Source organism: Mus caroli, chromosome 3 (genome assembly GCF_900094665.2).
Source record: "Mus caroli chromosome 3, CAROLI_EIJ_v1.1, whole genome shotgun sequence".
Classification (NCBI taxonomy): Eukaryota; Metazoa; Chordata; class Mammalia; order Rodentia; family Muridae; genus Mus; species Mus caroli.
In genome coordinates, this window is record NC_034572.1 from 120,016,474 (window position 1) to 120,033,417 (window position 16,944).

The 16,944-nt window shown below is 41.1% G+C and overlaps 1 protein-coding gene across 22 annotated transcripts in view; it reads left to right on the top strand.

Annotated features, from left to right (window-relative positions):
- Camk2d (calcium/calmodulin dependent protein kinase II delta) overlaps positions 1-16,944 on the top strand; it is a 265,931-nt gene that overhangs the window by 134,989 nt on the left and 113,998 nt on the right. For all 22 annotated transcript variants that reach the window (XM_021157632.1, XM_021157635.1, XM_021157634.1 and 19 more), the window contains exon 4: positions 10,199-10,253. In XM_021157632.1, coding sequence (XP_021013291.1) covers positions 10,199-10,253 — 55 coding nt within the window. The remainder of the gene's footprint in view (positions 1-10,198; positions 10,254-16,944) is intronic.

Consider the following 16,944-nt stretch of genomic DNA (forward strand, 5'->3'; position numbering starts at 1 on the left):
GCCCTGGCTGTCCTGGAACTCACTTTTGTAGACCAGGCTGGCCTCGAACTCAGAAATCCGCCTGCCTCTGCCTCCTGAGTACTGGGATTAAAGGCGTGCACCACCACTGCCCGGCTAGGTGTCATCTTTAGAAAAGTCATTCATGTCCTTTAGGACAGGGTCTGTGATTGACCTCACCAGACGGACGTGCCCGGCAACCACTAACCTCAGTTTTTCTGACTCTTCAACACTGGCATTACCACCATATGCCACACTGCTCCAAACATTTCTCTTTTGTGGTTTCTGGAGATCCAGCTCCTGGTTTGGTTACAGGACAAGCACAGACCTACCAACCCTACAAGACTTGCTGATGTGAAAATATTTGTAGAGAGAAAAATGTTGGCATAGTAAAAATGTATTATAATTTAGTATACCATGGTTACTTGGTACAGATTTACTTTGCACCTATTATTTTAGAAGATTTTTGAATCCACATATTTCTGGATCATAGAGAAAACCAAGTCCGGACACTACTTTCTATGAAGAATGAACTTCAGAAAAGAATATTTGACAGATGAGAAGATTTGGCCTGGAGAATTGCCAAGGAATTTCAGTTGCGAGTGTCAGTTGCGGGGAAAGGCTGAGCTAATGAGTTCTCCATTCTCCGCTCACTGCGATGGTTGTCAGAAATGTGACTCCTCTGCTCAGTTAGTGTGCTGAAGGTTCAGGCAAGATCCCTTTACTAAAGATAAGCTTTATCTCTAGTTATTCACTAAAAACATCTCCCAAATGAAGTGACATATATTTTTATACTGTTGGGATGTCCAGAAGAGAAATTCTTCACACTTGAAGGGTTGTATTCTGCTATTTATTGATAGTAACTGTTTGTGTTTCTGGCCATACTAAGAGCCTAATACATGTAAGACAAGTGTTTCATAACCGAGATGTCTCTGGAGCACAGCTAGCTGCCTTTCTTTCTCTCTCTCTTTCTTTCTTTCTTTCTTTCTTTCTTTCTTTCTTTCTTTCTTTCTTTCTTTCTTTCTTTCTTTCTTTTTCTCTCTCTCTCTCTTTCTTTCTATTCTTTATTGGGGACTATCCTTTATCATTATCATAATGCAAATTTTTATGTGTGTGTGTGTGTATGTATGTGTACACACATACATATGATATATGTGCCATACATGTGGTATATATGGCATATATATGTGTGTGTGTGTGTGTGTTTGTCTTGATAATCATGTAGTAGATAGCCACTGATGACCTCTCTCTATTCTCTCTACTTCCTACCCTTTTCTGGAGTTGAAATTCTCCCTAGTGACAGACCTTTTGACCACCTAGAAGTCCAAGTGACTAACTAAGCTGGTTTGTCTCTAAGCTATGAGAAGACATCACTGTTTCTTCTAGTTGGCCCTGAAGGCTATTAATGTATCCTTGCAATTGCTAGTCTAACTTGACTGTTGACTTTGAATCAAGAATAAGGTAAGAAATTGTAAATAAAAAAGAACATATTCAGTAAAGTTGATTTTAGACTGGGGGGGCTCCCTGCAGTTTTCACGGCAAGGAATCAAACCACACAAAGAGATAAGAATTCAGTGCATATAAAGTTTGCAACACCAAGGGGCCTCTCTTCCCAGTGATGGCCGACTAGGCCATCTTCTGATACATATGCAGCTAGAGACACGAGCTCTGGGGGTACTGGTTAGTTCATATTGTTGTTCCACCTGTACAGGGGTATGGCAGGGCCAAGAAGTGGGAGTGGATGGGTAGGGGAGCAGGGTGGGGGAGGATATAGGGCCCTTTAGGGATAGCACTTGAAATGTAAATGAAGAAAATATCTAATAAAAAAAATGCCTAAAAATAATTCAGTGCAGATTGACTGGTCCACCTGGTTCAGACGTCTGGAGAGTAATGCCAGGGGGTTCATTGTCAACATATTTAAAACAGATACAATTTGGGGAAAGGTTTCCAGGCAACAATCAGTCTAGTTCCAGGTGCACAATAAAGCTTAAGATGTGACTACATAGACACTCCTTTACAAAGTACATGTGACCACGAGGGTGGGATCTATAGCCGAAGTCCCAGAATCCAGTGTGGCCATTGACCTGTAGCATAGAGGTTAGCAGTCCATAAAGTACATGTGACCTCTCCCCGAAGCTCTAGGAAGGGAAGAGTCTGGGGTAACTATTCTGGGATATCTGGGTGAGGTCTGCCTCTATAGCAAAAGGTGGGTGAGGTCTGCTTCCACAGATAGCAAAAAGATCACCTGGTCCTTAACAAAATCCTCTCTCTGCTTTCTGGATGGAATGCAGATATTTGATTTTATCATTCCTCCATTGAGGAGACACCCTGTGTTGTTAGCATTTCTGCTTCTCTTAGTGCTTCTCTCTGAGTACAAGGCCCTCAACAGGGCACCTACAGGTCTCATTTTAAGCTCAATAAGCTCCTCCATCCTTTTTATATACTTCTAGAAAAGTTGGTAAATTAATGTGGATTGAATTTCTCACCAAGTGTATATGGAATAATTGAATAGATTACGTCAAAATGTGCTCAATTAATTTGTAGTCTTTGTTCTAAAGATACTGAACTGCTTTTAAATATAAATATTGTTAATATTAAGTTGGAAGTATAGGTTTTTTTTCCTGTGACTAAAAGAAAAATATTTGAAATTTTACTAAATAACTTTTGGATGTAGAAATAATTTTAATGCTTGAGTAATATTTATTGGCATTTTAATAGCATATGATAGATATTTTGCCAAAATTCAGATCCCTTTTGTAACTTTAGAAGAATGGATGCTCTCCTTCTGTCAGTAAGGGTGCGTATCGAGGATCTCAGGCGTTTGGACAATGAGATAGAAAGAGCCTCATAGTGAGTTTTAGGCTAGCCTGATGTACATAATTAGGCTTTGTCTTAAATATAAATAAAAGAATAAATAAAGAAAAAAATTTTAGGTTGAAGAAAAAAAGAAATTTATATGTTCAAATACTAAATTTAGCACAGACAATGGATTTTATGTGTAACCTTCACCATGGTAGTCGGACTCCCAAATTATAAATGCAATGGTAAGAGAAGTCAAAGAAGTCAATGTACAGCTGCTCATGCCTTAAACCCTAGTGCAAGAAAATAGTGACAATCTGTATGTGTGTGTGTGTGTATGCATCTGTGTGTCTCTGTGTGTGTAACTACACGGTGCAAGAAAATAGTGACAATCTGTGTGTGTGTGTGTGTATGCATCTGTGTGTCTCTGTGTGTGTAACTACACGGTGCAAGAAAATAGTGACAATCTGTACGTGTGTATGTGCGTGAGCGTGTGTGTGTATGCATCTGTGTGTCTGTGTGTCTCTGTGTGTGTAACTACACGGTGCAAGAAAATAGTGACAATCTGTACGTGTGTGTGTGTGTGTGTGTGTGTGTATGCATGTGTATCTGTGTGTTTGTGTGTGTACAACTACATCTAGCTATATTTTACAAACTGGAAATAAAATAAGCCATGACCCTGGACCCATATGTCAAAGAACTAGATCTCGTATATTTTCAAATGTATTTTACTTAAAACATCTTAAAAAGTGATCACAGTTTGCTAATTTGTATTGCCTGTATTGTAGAAAGATGGAGATTAAATAAAACAAGATACATTTGCAGATATACCTTCAGGGTTTTTGTTTTTTTGTTTTTTTGGACAAATGTTAGACTTTGAATTTGTCATTCAGTATTCCTGTTTTCTGTTTGAAAATCTCTCCAAAATGAACAGCTTTGTTAGAAGACCCGGTAGGAATGACTGAGCTGCCGTTTTCTCCAGCGTGCTGCCATTTGACTGTTAAAAATGTTCTCCTACTAGCACAGTTTTAACAATTCACAAATGAGTCCAGTGTTGGCACCTCTCCTGTGGGGAAGGCTTGGCATGTTGCATGACCTAAGTTGGCTGGGACTGGCTCTAGCTGTGAATTATAATTAACCACTGAGGAGAATATAAGGAGGCTCGGACTTACAAGCTGCCATTTTTACATCCCAGGATGTGAACGGAATCCAACTCTCTCCATCCTTGCAACCACAACAAAGCTGGAAACGTAAAATCTTCCTCATTTATAATCAGAACTGTGACTCAGAGCTGACAAACATTGCTTATGAGAATGCAATACAATCTGTTCGCTGTGAAATATTTTATTAGTATTGTGGTAACATTGGCAGCATGTCACCCTGCCATGCTTAGCTTCAGAGAGTCACACTAGTTCATGCCGGTTTTCTAGGCCAAGCTTAATATTTTTCACTAGAAATTGCTTGCGATGTGGAAAAAGAACCATTTGAGGACAGTCACGCCGTTCAGATTAACCCTTTCTGATACATTTGTCTGTTGTTGCCTGGCCATCTGCATCCCAGACTCAGTGGTAGGAAATCATATCCGCTAGTTATTTGCCATGGTTGTGAGCCGACTGCTCCATCAGATGGCTTTTCTGCTCAGTTGGAGGTGAGCTCACTCAAGCGGTTACATTTAGCTCTGAGCTCTGCTAGGGATGGAATGTCAGGGTGACCTCTCTTTCTCTAGGGTATCTCTCCACTTGGCCTCTAGTCTTTCCATAGTCTCACCACACCTTTCTTTTAGCACAGCGGGTGGTTTTCCAGAGGTCAGCTGCCATATAGAGAGCTTATGAAGGCTCTGCTCCCTTTGTGCATGCTAATCATTTAGAGCTAACTACCAGCTCAGAGGGGTGTACTCCGAAGGACACTGAATACTGAGGAATTCATTGCAGTCTACCAGTATGAGTAACTGCTCAGCTCCATAATGAAATATAATGGGGGAGGAGGAGGAGTTCCTGAATTTGAGTTGTGTGTGAGAATTATAATAATAATATTAAGTTATATATCCATTATAAATCGCACTGGAGTTGTATAAGTAATTTCACAAAATCATCATGATTAACCACTTTGATTTCATAGGACAGGAAGTAAGAAATGAAGGCATAAGGAAGTCGTACTTAAGCGGGAATGGGGATTTCATATTCTGTCAAGGGTTTACTAAGGAAAATATGTCTCCATAAGTAATGCTGTAACTTACTTTGGTGGATTTGGGGGAGATGTAACCCAGAGTGTTGCACATGCCCAGTGTGCTCTATGCTGTTGAGCTCCATGCCATAGTACTGTCCACTTTTGTTGACAAAACTACTGAACGTGGGTCCTCAGTATGATGGGTCTACCAGGTAACCGTGGCACGCCTTAGCGCTGGAGCGTCGTTCTCCCTCTTTCCACTTCCTTTCTATCAGAAAACATAGCTGAGTCACTGAACATTGTTATGTTCCTATTCTGAAGTATAAACGTAACACCTTTTAAAGGATTATCAAATGATATACAAAAGGCAAATATGGTTTCTCTCTCCCTGTGTGTCACGTGCTTTCTAAGTCTTCAAACGTCCTGTAACCGTATTTAAAACTGAAGCGCACAGTGGCTGTCTCCTTTTGTGGAAATTGTTCTTCACTGAGCACTGCTTTTCTGTTCCTAGGTGTTGTCCCATTCTGTTCCTTTCAAGAGTATCTCACACTATTAATGTGTTGCAAGACAGTGAGGAATTTGCTGATACACACAAAACGCGCATATCTGCACCAACACACACTATACACAAGATATAAATACACACGCATACACACATGTATACAAGAATGCATGCATACACATGCCCCACATATATACAAATACAAGCATACAAACTAACGCATACAAACATGTATGAAAGCAATATGCATAGAGACAGACATACACACAGACACACAGACACACAGGCTCAGTCCTCCCCCTATACTTGTCATTTCTCATTCTTTTATAATATCTGTGTGTGTTTGAGGGAGTCTGCACAGTATGCTCTTTGGGCCTAGCTTGGCCATGTGCTAACCATAAATAGTTATTTCCTTAAGGTCTCTAATACTATGCACATTCACTATAAAAGTCCATGACATTTACAATCATGAGTCTTGTATGTAGTAAATAAAATAACTTACAACAATTTTTTGAATTGTGCCTGATATAAGCATTAAAATTGTATTTTCTCTTTTATCTCTTAAACAAAACAAATGTTAAAATAGGTAGAAAATATTAATAAAATTAAAAATTTCATTTTTTTCTCACATCATACAAGACCATGATCTGATATGTCACCTTCTGTTAATCAGCTGGAATTGTATTGAAATTATACAGTAACATAGGCAGGAAAAGAAAATAGTAACCGTGCTCTGAATATAAATCATCAAATTCATGCAGGAGATCAAGGAGGAAAATTAGGCCATGAAAAGTATGTTAGCTTCAGTAACATTTTCTTCAAGTCTCATACTTAAAGTTACAGAACTTTACATTTTAATCCCACTAATTGTAACATTGTTCTGATTTATGAAAAGTCATCTCTTTATTCTTATACTTGTTACTTTTGAGTAACATCAAGTTATATTAAAATGTCAAGGAGCAGTGACTACCAAGATATATTTTAACCTGTTTTCTCACATGCTTTTGTCATTATCTGTAAAAATTCCCTCTTAAAAACATGCAATTATCATAATTGTGTGCATCCCTATGTGAGCGTATGGCAGTTGCCGAGCAGCTGAGGTAAGAACAGGGCACAATCTGGTTCAGCACACAGCAGCCATCCTGCTTTGTGGGCCTGCCTTGCAGTCAGGCTCCGGCTAACAGCTGTGTGAACAGAATGCCATATCGTTCCTTCAGTCTGAAAAGGAATTATCTGTTATTTATAGGGAATAATTAATGTAACATTTTATAAGGGTAAACACATTTTTCAGTCCTGGAGAATCTGTTATGGAAGATGAGGAGTACTCTCAGCTGTCACTCAAAGCTTGGGGATCAATTTATTTCTGACTTTGAAACCATTCTGCCAACTGTGGAGGTAGATCAATTCTGACAGAAGCCAAAGAGTTAAAAGCTGACCCATTCTCATGAGGGTGTATACGGGAACATGAAGATAGTCCTATAGTTCTCTTTAGAAGGAAAGATTGCAGTGAACCCATGTAATTCTGTCTTTCTAGTTTCTTATTTTTAAAACAAAATGGGCAGCCTTGTCTGGCCTCAGTAGGAGAGGATCTGCCTAGTCTTGCACTGACTTGAGGTGTCAGAGTGGTTGGTACCCAGTGATGGGGAACCTCCCCCATCTCAGAGGTGAAGGAGAAAGGTGGGAGGAAGGGGCTGTGTGAGGGGAGTACTGGAAGGGGTCCTGCAATCAGGATACAAAGTGAATGAATAAATAAATTAATTAATTAACAGAAAAAAGAGAAGCAGAACCGAAGAGATTAGGCAGGGCATGAAGAAAGGAAGAAGGGCTATATGCACAAGTTAATCCCAGGAAAAGACAATGGTGATTTGTCTGCCAAGTAAGTAAGGTCACTTATCAGCTTTAAGCCCCAAACAGCAAATGGCTGGGTGCTCTGGACATGTGTGGTGAGAAGCACTGAATCTGGACAAATGGCTTGTCTTTGCCCACCACCACATGGTTGTTGGCTAAATGCATTGTTATCATAGATTTCACAATGAGGCTTTGAGCTACTTGTGTGACCCAATCACTTTCCAGTAAGGATTATTTACAATGTTTAGATCACCATTAAAATAGTAGTGGATCGTACTATGAAAGTATTTTTCCTAATGTGATCAGAAACTAGAACTGTTCCTTGAATTGCACCTGAAATAATTTTCAACTCTATCATCTGAACACTGAAGATCTCGCCTCCCCTTGAAGATTTTTCCCAAAACAATAGGAGTAAGTAGTGGTGGTCTACTCATGGACAAGTTGTGAATCATGGAAATGTATTTGAATTTTCCAAATTAATAAAATTTTTAAGTAACCATATATTAAGATAATTGATTTAAACACCAACTATGTAGGTATCTCTGGTACCTGATCATTTAAGAAAACACAGTTAGCAGCCACATTCTGTCTTCTGTCATTGTCCATGACATGAGCAGAAGGATGTACCATCGGATTGGCCTCTTCATTTTCTTCTGCAGGGGGCATATAAACGAGAGAGCCAAGCATTCTTGATATTGGCAAATTGAATAATACTCCACACAATTAAAATTGTTAGACAATCACTTTCATTTCTAGTATTTTAATTTTGACATATAATTAAACTGAACTTTGGGGACAGTTTTTCTCCCAAATCTTGATATGACTTTAGTGTACCCGGCACACAGTTCCTGAGTGAGATGCGGGGATTGAAGGACTATGGTTTCTTCTTTAGAATGTTGGTGAGAAGGAGGTTCTATAGTCAGAAGGATGGAAAGGGGGTTGATTTAGCTGCATCTCAGGTTTCAGGTGTGATGACAAACTGCAGAGATTGGGAGACCCCCCCCCCCCCCCCCCCTGTCCCCAGAGTCTGTTACCTTTTCATGACTACAGAGGGAATGTATCAAGATCTGAGACTGAGTTCCTGGGCCATGTCCTGTTGCCTCCTGTTTAGTCCTTGTCATCACACTAATGACTCAGGAAATCCACATTTTTACAAATAACCATCTGTAATTCAAGGGTGAGCAAAAGTCCCTCTTTCTCGAACTCCAAAGGATTTCTAGAGAGTGACTTAGAAAGCCGCAGTGGTGGATGGAGCGGTATTATGGAGAGTGGCCATTGTAGACTGTGGAGTTGCATCCATAGTGTAGACTGGTCTCTCTCCATGGTTGTAGTTCGAGCCCACTTAAATATTCTTCTGGGCATACCTTTTCCATGGGGCAACCATCATCAAAGAGGCCTGTGTCTTACTTAGGGTTTCTATTGCTGTGATGTTTACAGCATAACCAAAAGCAACCAGGAGATCAAAGGATTTATTATGACTTTCACTCTCATGTCACACATTCCATCACTGAGGTAAGGACAGGAACTTCCTGCAGGATCCTGGAGGCAGGCCCTGAAGCAGAACTGTGGAGGAGTGCTGCTTACTGGTTTGCTCCTAATGGCTTCCTCGGTATGCTTTCTTAGAGCATCCAGGGCCAACTGCCTAGGGCTGCCACCCCCTACAAACTTTCCTACAGGCCAGTCTTATGGAGACCCTTCCTCAATTACGATTCTCTCTCCAGATATGTCTAGGTTTGTGTCTCAAGTTGACAAAAACCAACCAGCATGCTACAGTAGAACCTTATCTTCTCTCATGACTTTGGTAAAAGCAGTGTGTCCTTCAAGTTGGTTGTTTTCTGTCACCTCTTGCCCTCGATAAAAGTTAAACTGGAGGAATTATCACCAGTGAGATATGAGTGGCTGAGAGAGAGAGAATCTTGAGGAGCTAAACAGTAGATTGGTAAAAAAGTAAGTTTACATGTGTGGCTTGGTGTATAGTGTTTTCAATCCATATGGTTCATATATGAGTTTCTGCTAGTGTCACCTCCAAGTCCATTCCACTGGGAAATTGGCATAGGTCGAAGGTACTGGTTTATTATTTTACCAGCAAATTCTAGAAGACACTTTTAGCTGCTTTTGGTGACTTAAGTAAAGAAGGCAGGCTGACTAGACAGTGCTATGTTGGAACTCAAAGACAAATGGAAGATCAGGGCAGGGAGACCTTTTTCTAGACTCTTGCTTGGCTTGCTGTCCCTGTTGTGGTGATCAGCGCACTGGTTTATGAAGACGAGGACTAGGGAAGCATCAAGAGCAGCAGTTCTCAACCTGTGGGTTGTGACCTCCTTGGGGGTTGCGTGATCCTTTCACAGGGGTTGCCTACAACCACTGGAAAGCACAGGCATTTAAATTAGGATGCATAAGAGTAGCAAAATTACAGTTATGAAGTAGTAACAACAATCATTTTATGGTTGCAGATAATCCTAACATGAGAAGCTATATAAAAGTGTCTCAGCATTAGGAAGGTTGGGAACCACTGGTCAACAGGGATGACAGGGAAGTATGAGAATTGTGTGAGCTTTGAAACTTTGGATGTATATTATCATCACCAGTAGTAACATTTCTATAGCGTCTACCTGGTAATATGTGGAAGCATTTTCTTCTATTTTCCAGCATTTTAATACACATACTAATCTCATCACAACTTAAATAATTTTTTTAAGCTCAGATAGTTAATAATTATCAGAACCAGAGCCCAGACCTTGGCTTGTTCCCTCCACCCATGCCCTTCTGTAAATAATACTGAAACATCACAAGTTTGATAGAAGAACCAGTGTCCATCCTAGAACTGATTTTCTACAGGTGGTTGAATAAAACAATGCAAACGTCCTTCTCTCTTCTTCCCTCCAGTGAGACTTCATGACAGTATATCGGAAGAGGGCTTCCATTACTTGGTGTTTGACTTGTAAGTACATGCTTTACGCTCATTCATTTTTGCTGTACAATTTTGCTGTATTCTGATTTAAACATGATTTTACTCATTTCACAGTCCCAATTAAGGATCACTATAATATTGTAAAATGATTTCCAAGGGACTTTGCACTCCAGTTCTCTTAGAGAGAGAAAGCCTCACAGCGGTGTGTTGTCCGCGTTTGGAATTGGTTTGAGTGGGCTCCTCTGTGTACTGTTCATAGGAATGTTTTGCACAAGTGGCTGACATGAGCAAAGTTATCTATTGAATTTTCTAGGCACTTCTAAAGTTTATCTTCTATAAACAGAAGGATCAAGGGAAATAACCCTGGCATTCATGGTTCATTTAAGCTAATCAGGACATAAATTAAGGTTCTACCAACAAGACTGAAGGGGCGATATTCTGTCCTAGAAGGCATATATCAGAAGAGTCCACAGGCATGGCTGCCTAGAGATTAATAAACATACACGTACTTGAAATCAGCTTGATACTACTTATTTAAGAGATTAAAAAAATGGCTGTATCATTTCATTAATGTTTACTACTGAGAACAAGTTTACAGAAACTTTATCCTAAATCCAGGCAAAGTTTTATGTCCAGAGTCATTCAGTGCATCATACTTGTATGTGTGTTTGGGGAAATAGGAAACAACTTAAAGAGCCAACAATAAGAGAGAATTGTATAATTATAGTATACATATTTAAGGAATGTGTTGGTGACAATGCATTTGAAAGTACACATCAAAAAATTCACGTGAATCTAAAAGTAGTTAGCAGTAGGTTTAATGAAGTCGGATTTTAGCAGTGTTGTGAAACCATCCTTCGGTCTGGTTTCTGTAACATGTGGGTTTGTCTTAATCTTAAGCTCTTCCTGTCTTCTGAAATTGACTGCTTTATTTTCAGTTATCAAACTGCCTTCCAATGGAAGAAAACGGGAACAATGACACCGATGAAAGTCTTTTATCCATTGAGTAAAGTTTTCCCAGGATGATAACTGACTCCCCGAATCTCATGACACAGGCTAGCACAAAAGCCTAATTTATTAGTGTTTTATTATTATCATGATAAAACAGAAAACTTGACCATGGCTAAGCAGCCACGCATGGCCATCTGTCATCCTGTGGCCCACGTGTATGCCGGAAAACAATAGCCAAAGCCTTGCTTGAGCACAGCCCTGGAGCACAGGTTTGCCCTCACAGGTGCAGCGTGTCCTTGTGCGTTAGTACTGCCTGTGCAATACTTTGTCATGGGTGACTTCTTCAAGTACCTGTTCTTACCTATACGGTTCTTCATTCCAGCTTCCTGCTTCCTCCTGGGCCTTCTTGTATTGTTTTCTTTCCTGAACTCTCTGAAGTCATTAGTTGTTTGATTTTTGAGAGGTGTAGATACGTAGACTTTGCTGTCTGTGCCTTCTGGGTATTGGATGACATGTCAGTGTGGGGTCAAATCCTCTGCCATGTGGCTTCCTGTACTCATCCAGCCACCCATATCTATATATTTTATAGGCTTTCGTGTTCCCTGTTGAAATACAAAGATGATGAAACTCATTTTCTCATAATTTATTTTCATAATTGAGAAAAGTTACTGATGAAGAATATATAAAACAGTTCACATTAAAACAAAATATGGCCGGGCGTGGTGGCGCACGCCTTTAATCCCAGCACTTGGGAGGCAGAGACAGGCGGATCTCTGAGTTCGAGGCCAGCCAGTTCCAGGACAGCTGGGCTACACAGAGAAACCCTGTCTCGAAAAACCAAAAAAAAAAAATAAATAAATAAAAAAAAAAATAAAACAAAATATGGTTTACCGCTAAATGCTGTCATGGAAACTTTTCCCCTTCACCTAAGTTAGTTCGGTAGCTTGGACCTATTATTTGCATTGCAGTGAAGTTTGCCTGGGTTGTTTCTACGACAAATCAGAGTGAAGAGACCCGAAGATGAGCATATAGATACAGAGTATAAGAACTTAAAATATGTGTAATCAGGCAATTCAACCTCTGAGCTCAGGTGCTTTGAAATCACTACTTAGTATTTAATGTATGTGACTTGAATTACCACTAGTTCCAATCAAAATGTTTTGTCAGTAAATGAGATTTATAAGGCAGCCTAAATACAGTTCAATCAAATACCCAGTTTTAGAGAGTTGAAAAAGAAATAGCTAAAAAGTATAGTTTTTCCCACATGGCTGGAAAAAAATGTAACCAAATATAAATATGAAATTATGCAATTACTATCAAAATCAACAAAGAGGAAAAGAGGAAAGACTTTAGAAAAGTATGCCATTTCAGTACAGTTGAAAAGTATGGTCTGAAAACCATCAGTGAAATACTCGTGTTGGGAACATTTAAGGTCACACAGTCATTTGCAGGATAAATTAAATTCTTGCTTTCCCATTGAAGGAATATGTCACGTGTTCCTTTTCACCTTTTGATGCCTGTTTTGACAGTGCGGTTCTCATGCATGCTTTCTGTGAATTGACAGACACCAGACTCAGAGAAGTAGTTCCGGGTTTGTAAATCTATTTTTTTTTTAATGGAAGATTTCACATTAGAAAAAGCAAAGGCTGGAAGGAGTTCTATGGGGAGAAATCTTCACGGACCCCAATCCTACTCATTCCCCCTCCCTTTGTACTCAACTTGCAAACAACCCCACAACAAGGAAAAATATCTTCTTGTGGAGGCTGGAGTGTGTCACAGTGTGTCCCATAGTGTCCCATAGTGTATACACTTTTCTCTACACTTCTTTGATTGCAAATATTATTGACTCGTTGGTCTGATATGAGGCCTCTGGCTTCTACTCTATCAATACAATAACCTTACTAGGACTGTTCTTAGATATCCTGTTGTTGCCTTGCGTCATGGAGATCCTGTAGTTTTGGATCTGTAGAAACGGCCCCTTCATGCTTTCCAGTTCATCCATGGGGTAGATGTTGGGGTGGGTCCATTCAAAGCGTTGTATCCAGGCCTGGGCTGTATCTAAGCTAGTCTTACTGTCGGTTTTCATACCCCCTGAGCCAGCTCACTTACAACCCACTACAACTAAGTCCAGCTTTACCTTGCTGCCCAGTTGAATGAAGTACAGGGCCTAGTTTCCAGAGTGCTTCAACAGGGGAGGACAGAGGCAGCTCTCCCTCCTGCCATAGGTGGAAAGGTTTGAGGATAGGAGAGGGCACTCCACCCCTTGCCCACACTGCTGCATGCCAGACAAGTTGTGAGACCAGCTTTCTCCTGGTCACCCCCTCAGGGCCAGTTCACCCCTACTCCTACCATCAGGGTCAGCTCTACTGTGCTACACAGATCAGGTGCAAGGCCGGCTCTACGGATCTCATGACCCCAGTGCCAGGTCTCCTCCCACAGGTTACGGTAAGACAGGCCCAGCTTTCCCATGATGCCCAGGTGAGGAGTAGTGCTAGTCTGCACAGCCCTTGGACATCAACACGCTTCTGGGTACAGATCAGACCAGGAACATCTGCCTGATGTTTGGTGGTAGCAACCCCCTGCTGTTGCAGGACCATGAACCCAAAAGTGGTTCCCAACACAGGCCAGAACCCCACCATGGTCCCAGGTGGCATGACTGGCTACTCACATTAGGCTGTGTCCTCACTACCCTTGAGTCTCCAGTTCTGCCTCTCTTCATTATGTATACATCCTTCTGTTTCTCTTTCTCTTCCATTTCTCCACTACTTACTTGCTCCTCATTGTAGCACCCAGGGGTCTCTGAGTGTCTGGGCTCATCTCAGGAGTGGTCTCAGGAATGTTATGCCTTGCTTGGGCATTGTGGCACCAGGCAGGGTCATCTCTGCTCCCCAGGCTTGCATGGTCATCTCAAGCGAGCTCTCTGGCCCAGCCATGGTGCCAGTCTGGTTGTCATCTTGGCCTTGCTCCCTGTCTAACCCACTCTACTGGCCCCTTTTGATGGTCTTCTGTCTCAAGATCACTCCCTCCTGGGGCTCCTTGCAGCTCCAGGTGGGGTTCTTCTCGTGTCCGGCTTGCTTCCAATCCTGAGAGCCTGCCCCTACCTCTCTTGTGTCTGACTGGTGATCATCTCAGGCTAGCTCTCTATCCAGGGCCCTGGCACCAGACTTGAGGTAGCAACCCTAACTTGAGATTTCGTGGGTACAGCTTCCCTGACATATCTAGAAGACACTATCTAGCAGCTGGTCCTTTGGTTCTTACAATCTTTCTACCCACTTTCCACCATTACTCCCAAGACTCAGGGAAAATGGACATGCTAAAGAGACGAGGAATGTTTCACCAGGTCATACCCCTCAGTGAAAAGCTATAAGCAATCAATTGCTGCTGAGAGAAGGAGAATCGGTTTTCTTCAGGGACAAGATTGCTGATAGGTTATCTGGTTCCAAATGATCGTCCTAAAACATCTACATATGATCAATACCAAAGGGATTTAGTAGGTTGTATGTATGGGTATATATGTATATCAGACATACATACATATGCATGTGTAGTTGTAATAATTAAACAAGAGGTCATGAATGTGAAAAGGAGTATGGGGATACAGGAGAAATAGGAGAGGAAAAGAGAGGGGTAGAAATAATGTAAATACAATACACATATATGAAATTCTCAAAAATTTAAAACCCATATGACAGAGTGGCATGTGTTGGGTGTTATATTTTGCTGTTCTTCGTTTGTGACAAATGTGCATCAGGAACTGCCAGGAGACACATATGTTGCATGTACACAGATACACTGTGTATGTATATATTAGAATACACATCTGTCATGGCACTGTAAGCCATATAGAAGAACAACACTTGGATTGAATATTTGTGATTCTTAGGAAAGTAAGTAGAGAGAATTGAATGGATTTGTGAGAAAGTCGATAATGAAAATAGTTTTCGCTCTCAGAGATGCCCACAGCTAGCAATTCTGCATTACCATCTCTCTAAGCTCCTTCTCTTTTACATAACATGTACCAGTGTAACTCAGTAAGAAACGTCAGATATTTTATTTATTGGTGATATCAGAAATAAAAGATCTGTTAGTATTGTTGTTTTCAGACTGCATATACTGACTTCTGAAAGCAATTGGATGAGTTTTAACAGCACATAGAACAAACTTAACATTGTCAAAAGCTTTCAGAGTATCTGAAAATGGGAGCCACCATTCATCCAGTCAGAGCTGTCAGGAAAACAACAGAAGGCGCTGACATGGAGGTGAATGCACTCAAGTGCTTGTGACCATTTCTTCATTCCACAAATATGCTTGTTCTAAGCATCTCTTGCACAAATTGTTGCACATAAGTGGTTGAAGGAGAGGAGAACACAGTGGTTTTTTAAAGGTATCTTTGCTTTTTACCTGCAACCTCAGTCTCCTTACATAATTCTGTATTTCTGGAGCTATGCTGCTTTGTCACATGACTGTCATACTGACCATATTTAGAGCACACAGAGACATTGGGTTAGCAGTGTCTTAGCCCATGTTGTTAGATATTCAGGGTGAGGGTGGGAGGTTCCTGTTAACATTTTACTAAATAAGACCAGATAGGTTCATTTTTTATCTCCAATCTGGCCCATTATGCATTTCATGGCTGATGGCAAATTTGCTGGATATTGTGTTCTGACTTTCTTTGTCATTTTTCTCTCCTCAATCTTTGGGAACTGCAGTTGTCATATACACAAACTCCACAGCACAAACTCCGGTGTGCCCTGTCTCCTGAGGAGCCAATATAGGGCTCTCTTCCCCAAGGAGTTCTCAAGGCCAGTGATCCCTGGCATCCCCTTCCAACCTTCTTGGAATTTCCAGCTCTGTTTGTAACACTCATTTTCCTTGTGTGGTGTCAGCATTTCCACTACAGTTCTTTTCTTTCTGTCTGTCTTCCTTCCCTCCTTCCTTTCTCCCTTTTTTCCTTTAATGCCTGGCCTGACAATTCCCACATTCCTGACATGCCTGTGGTTCAGGTTTTTGCTTGTGTTTCCTTATAATCATCTGGAAAGGAAGATCTGTACCCCGTGAAAGGAACTGTGGCAAATAGGTCTGTAGTAATGTCAGAAAGCCGTGAGAGGCAGCTTCTGTGGCCCGTGATTAGATCTCATTGCTGTGTGCAGCTTTTGTCCCTGTCATCTTCTCCGTGCTGAGAATGGAGCAGGGTGGTTTGGAATCTTCCCCTGTCTCAGTTGCTTAAGCTGTGGGGACTCCTCAGTCATTCAGGTTCTTCTGAAGCAGTGTCTCCTGTGGGCAGAACGTTCCAAGCTCAACAGAATGCTTTGCCCTGTTTCAGCATGCTCTTTCCTCTCCTGCTCAGAGCGGCAGGATGGGATTTCTCCTCCAGTGTCCCCTGAGATGGCCTGACACAGCTCTTGGACCTTGCTCTGGTTTGTGTGTCCCTAGTGGGTTCATGTGTTGAAATTTCATCGACATTTTGAAGTGTGAAGAAAACAGAAACTTAATCCAGGCACAGAGTTGAGGGCTTTGGGTGTCACCTCACATTTAGATGAGTTTGTCAGGGTGGAACCGTGTGATTTAATGATAGGAGGGTTTTTTTAAGAACAGAGACTCTCCAAAAGAGTCTCATCATGAGATACTTTGTGTCACATCTGTGCTCTCTGAACCAGAGGGCCATCAGCAGATAGAGGGCTTTGAACCTATTGAATTGTGAGCTAAATAAACATCTTTCTAAAGGTACTCAGATTCTATTATTTTGTTTATAGTAATTAAAAACGGACCA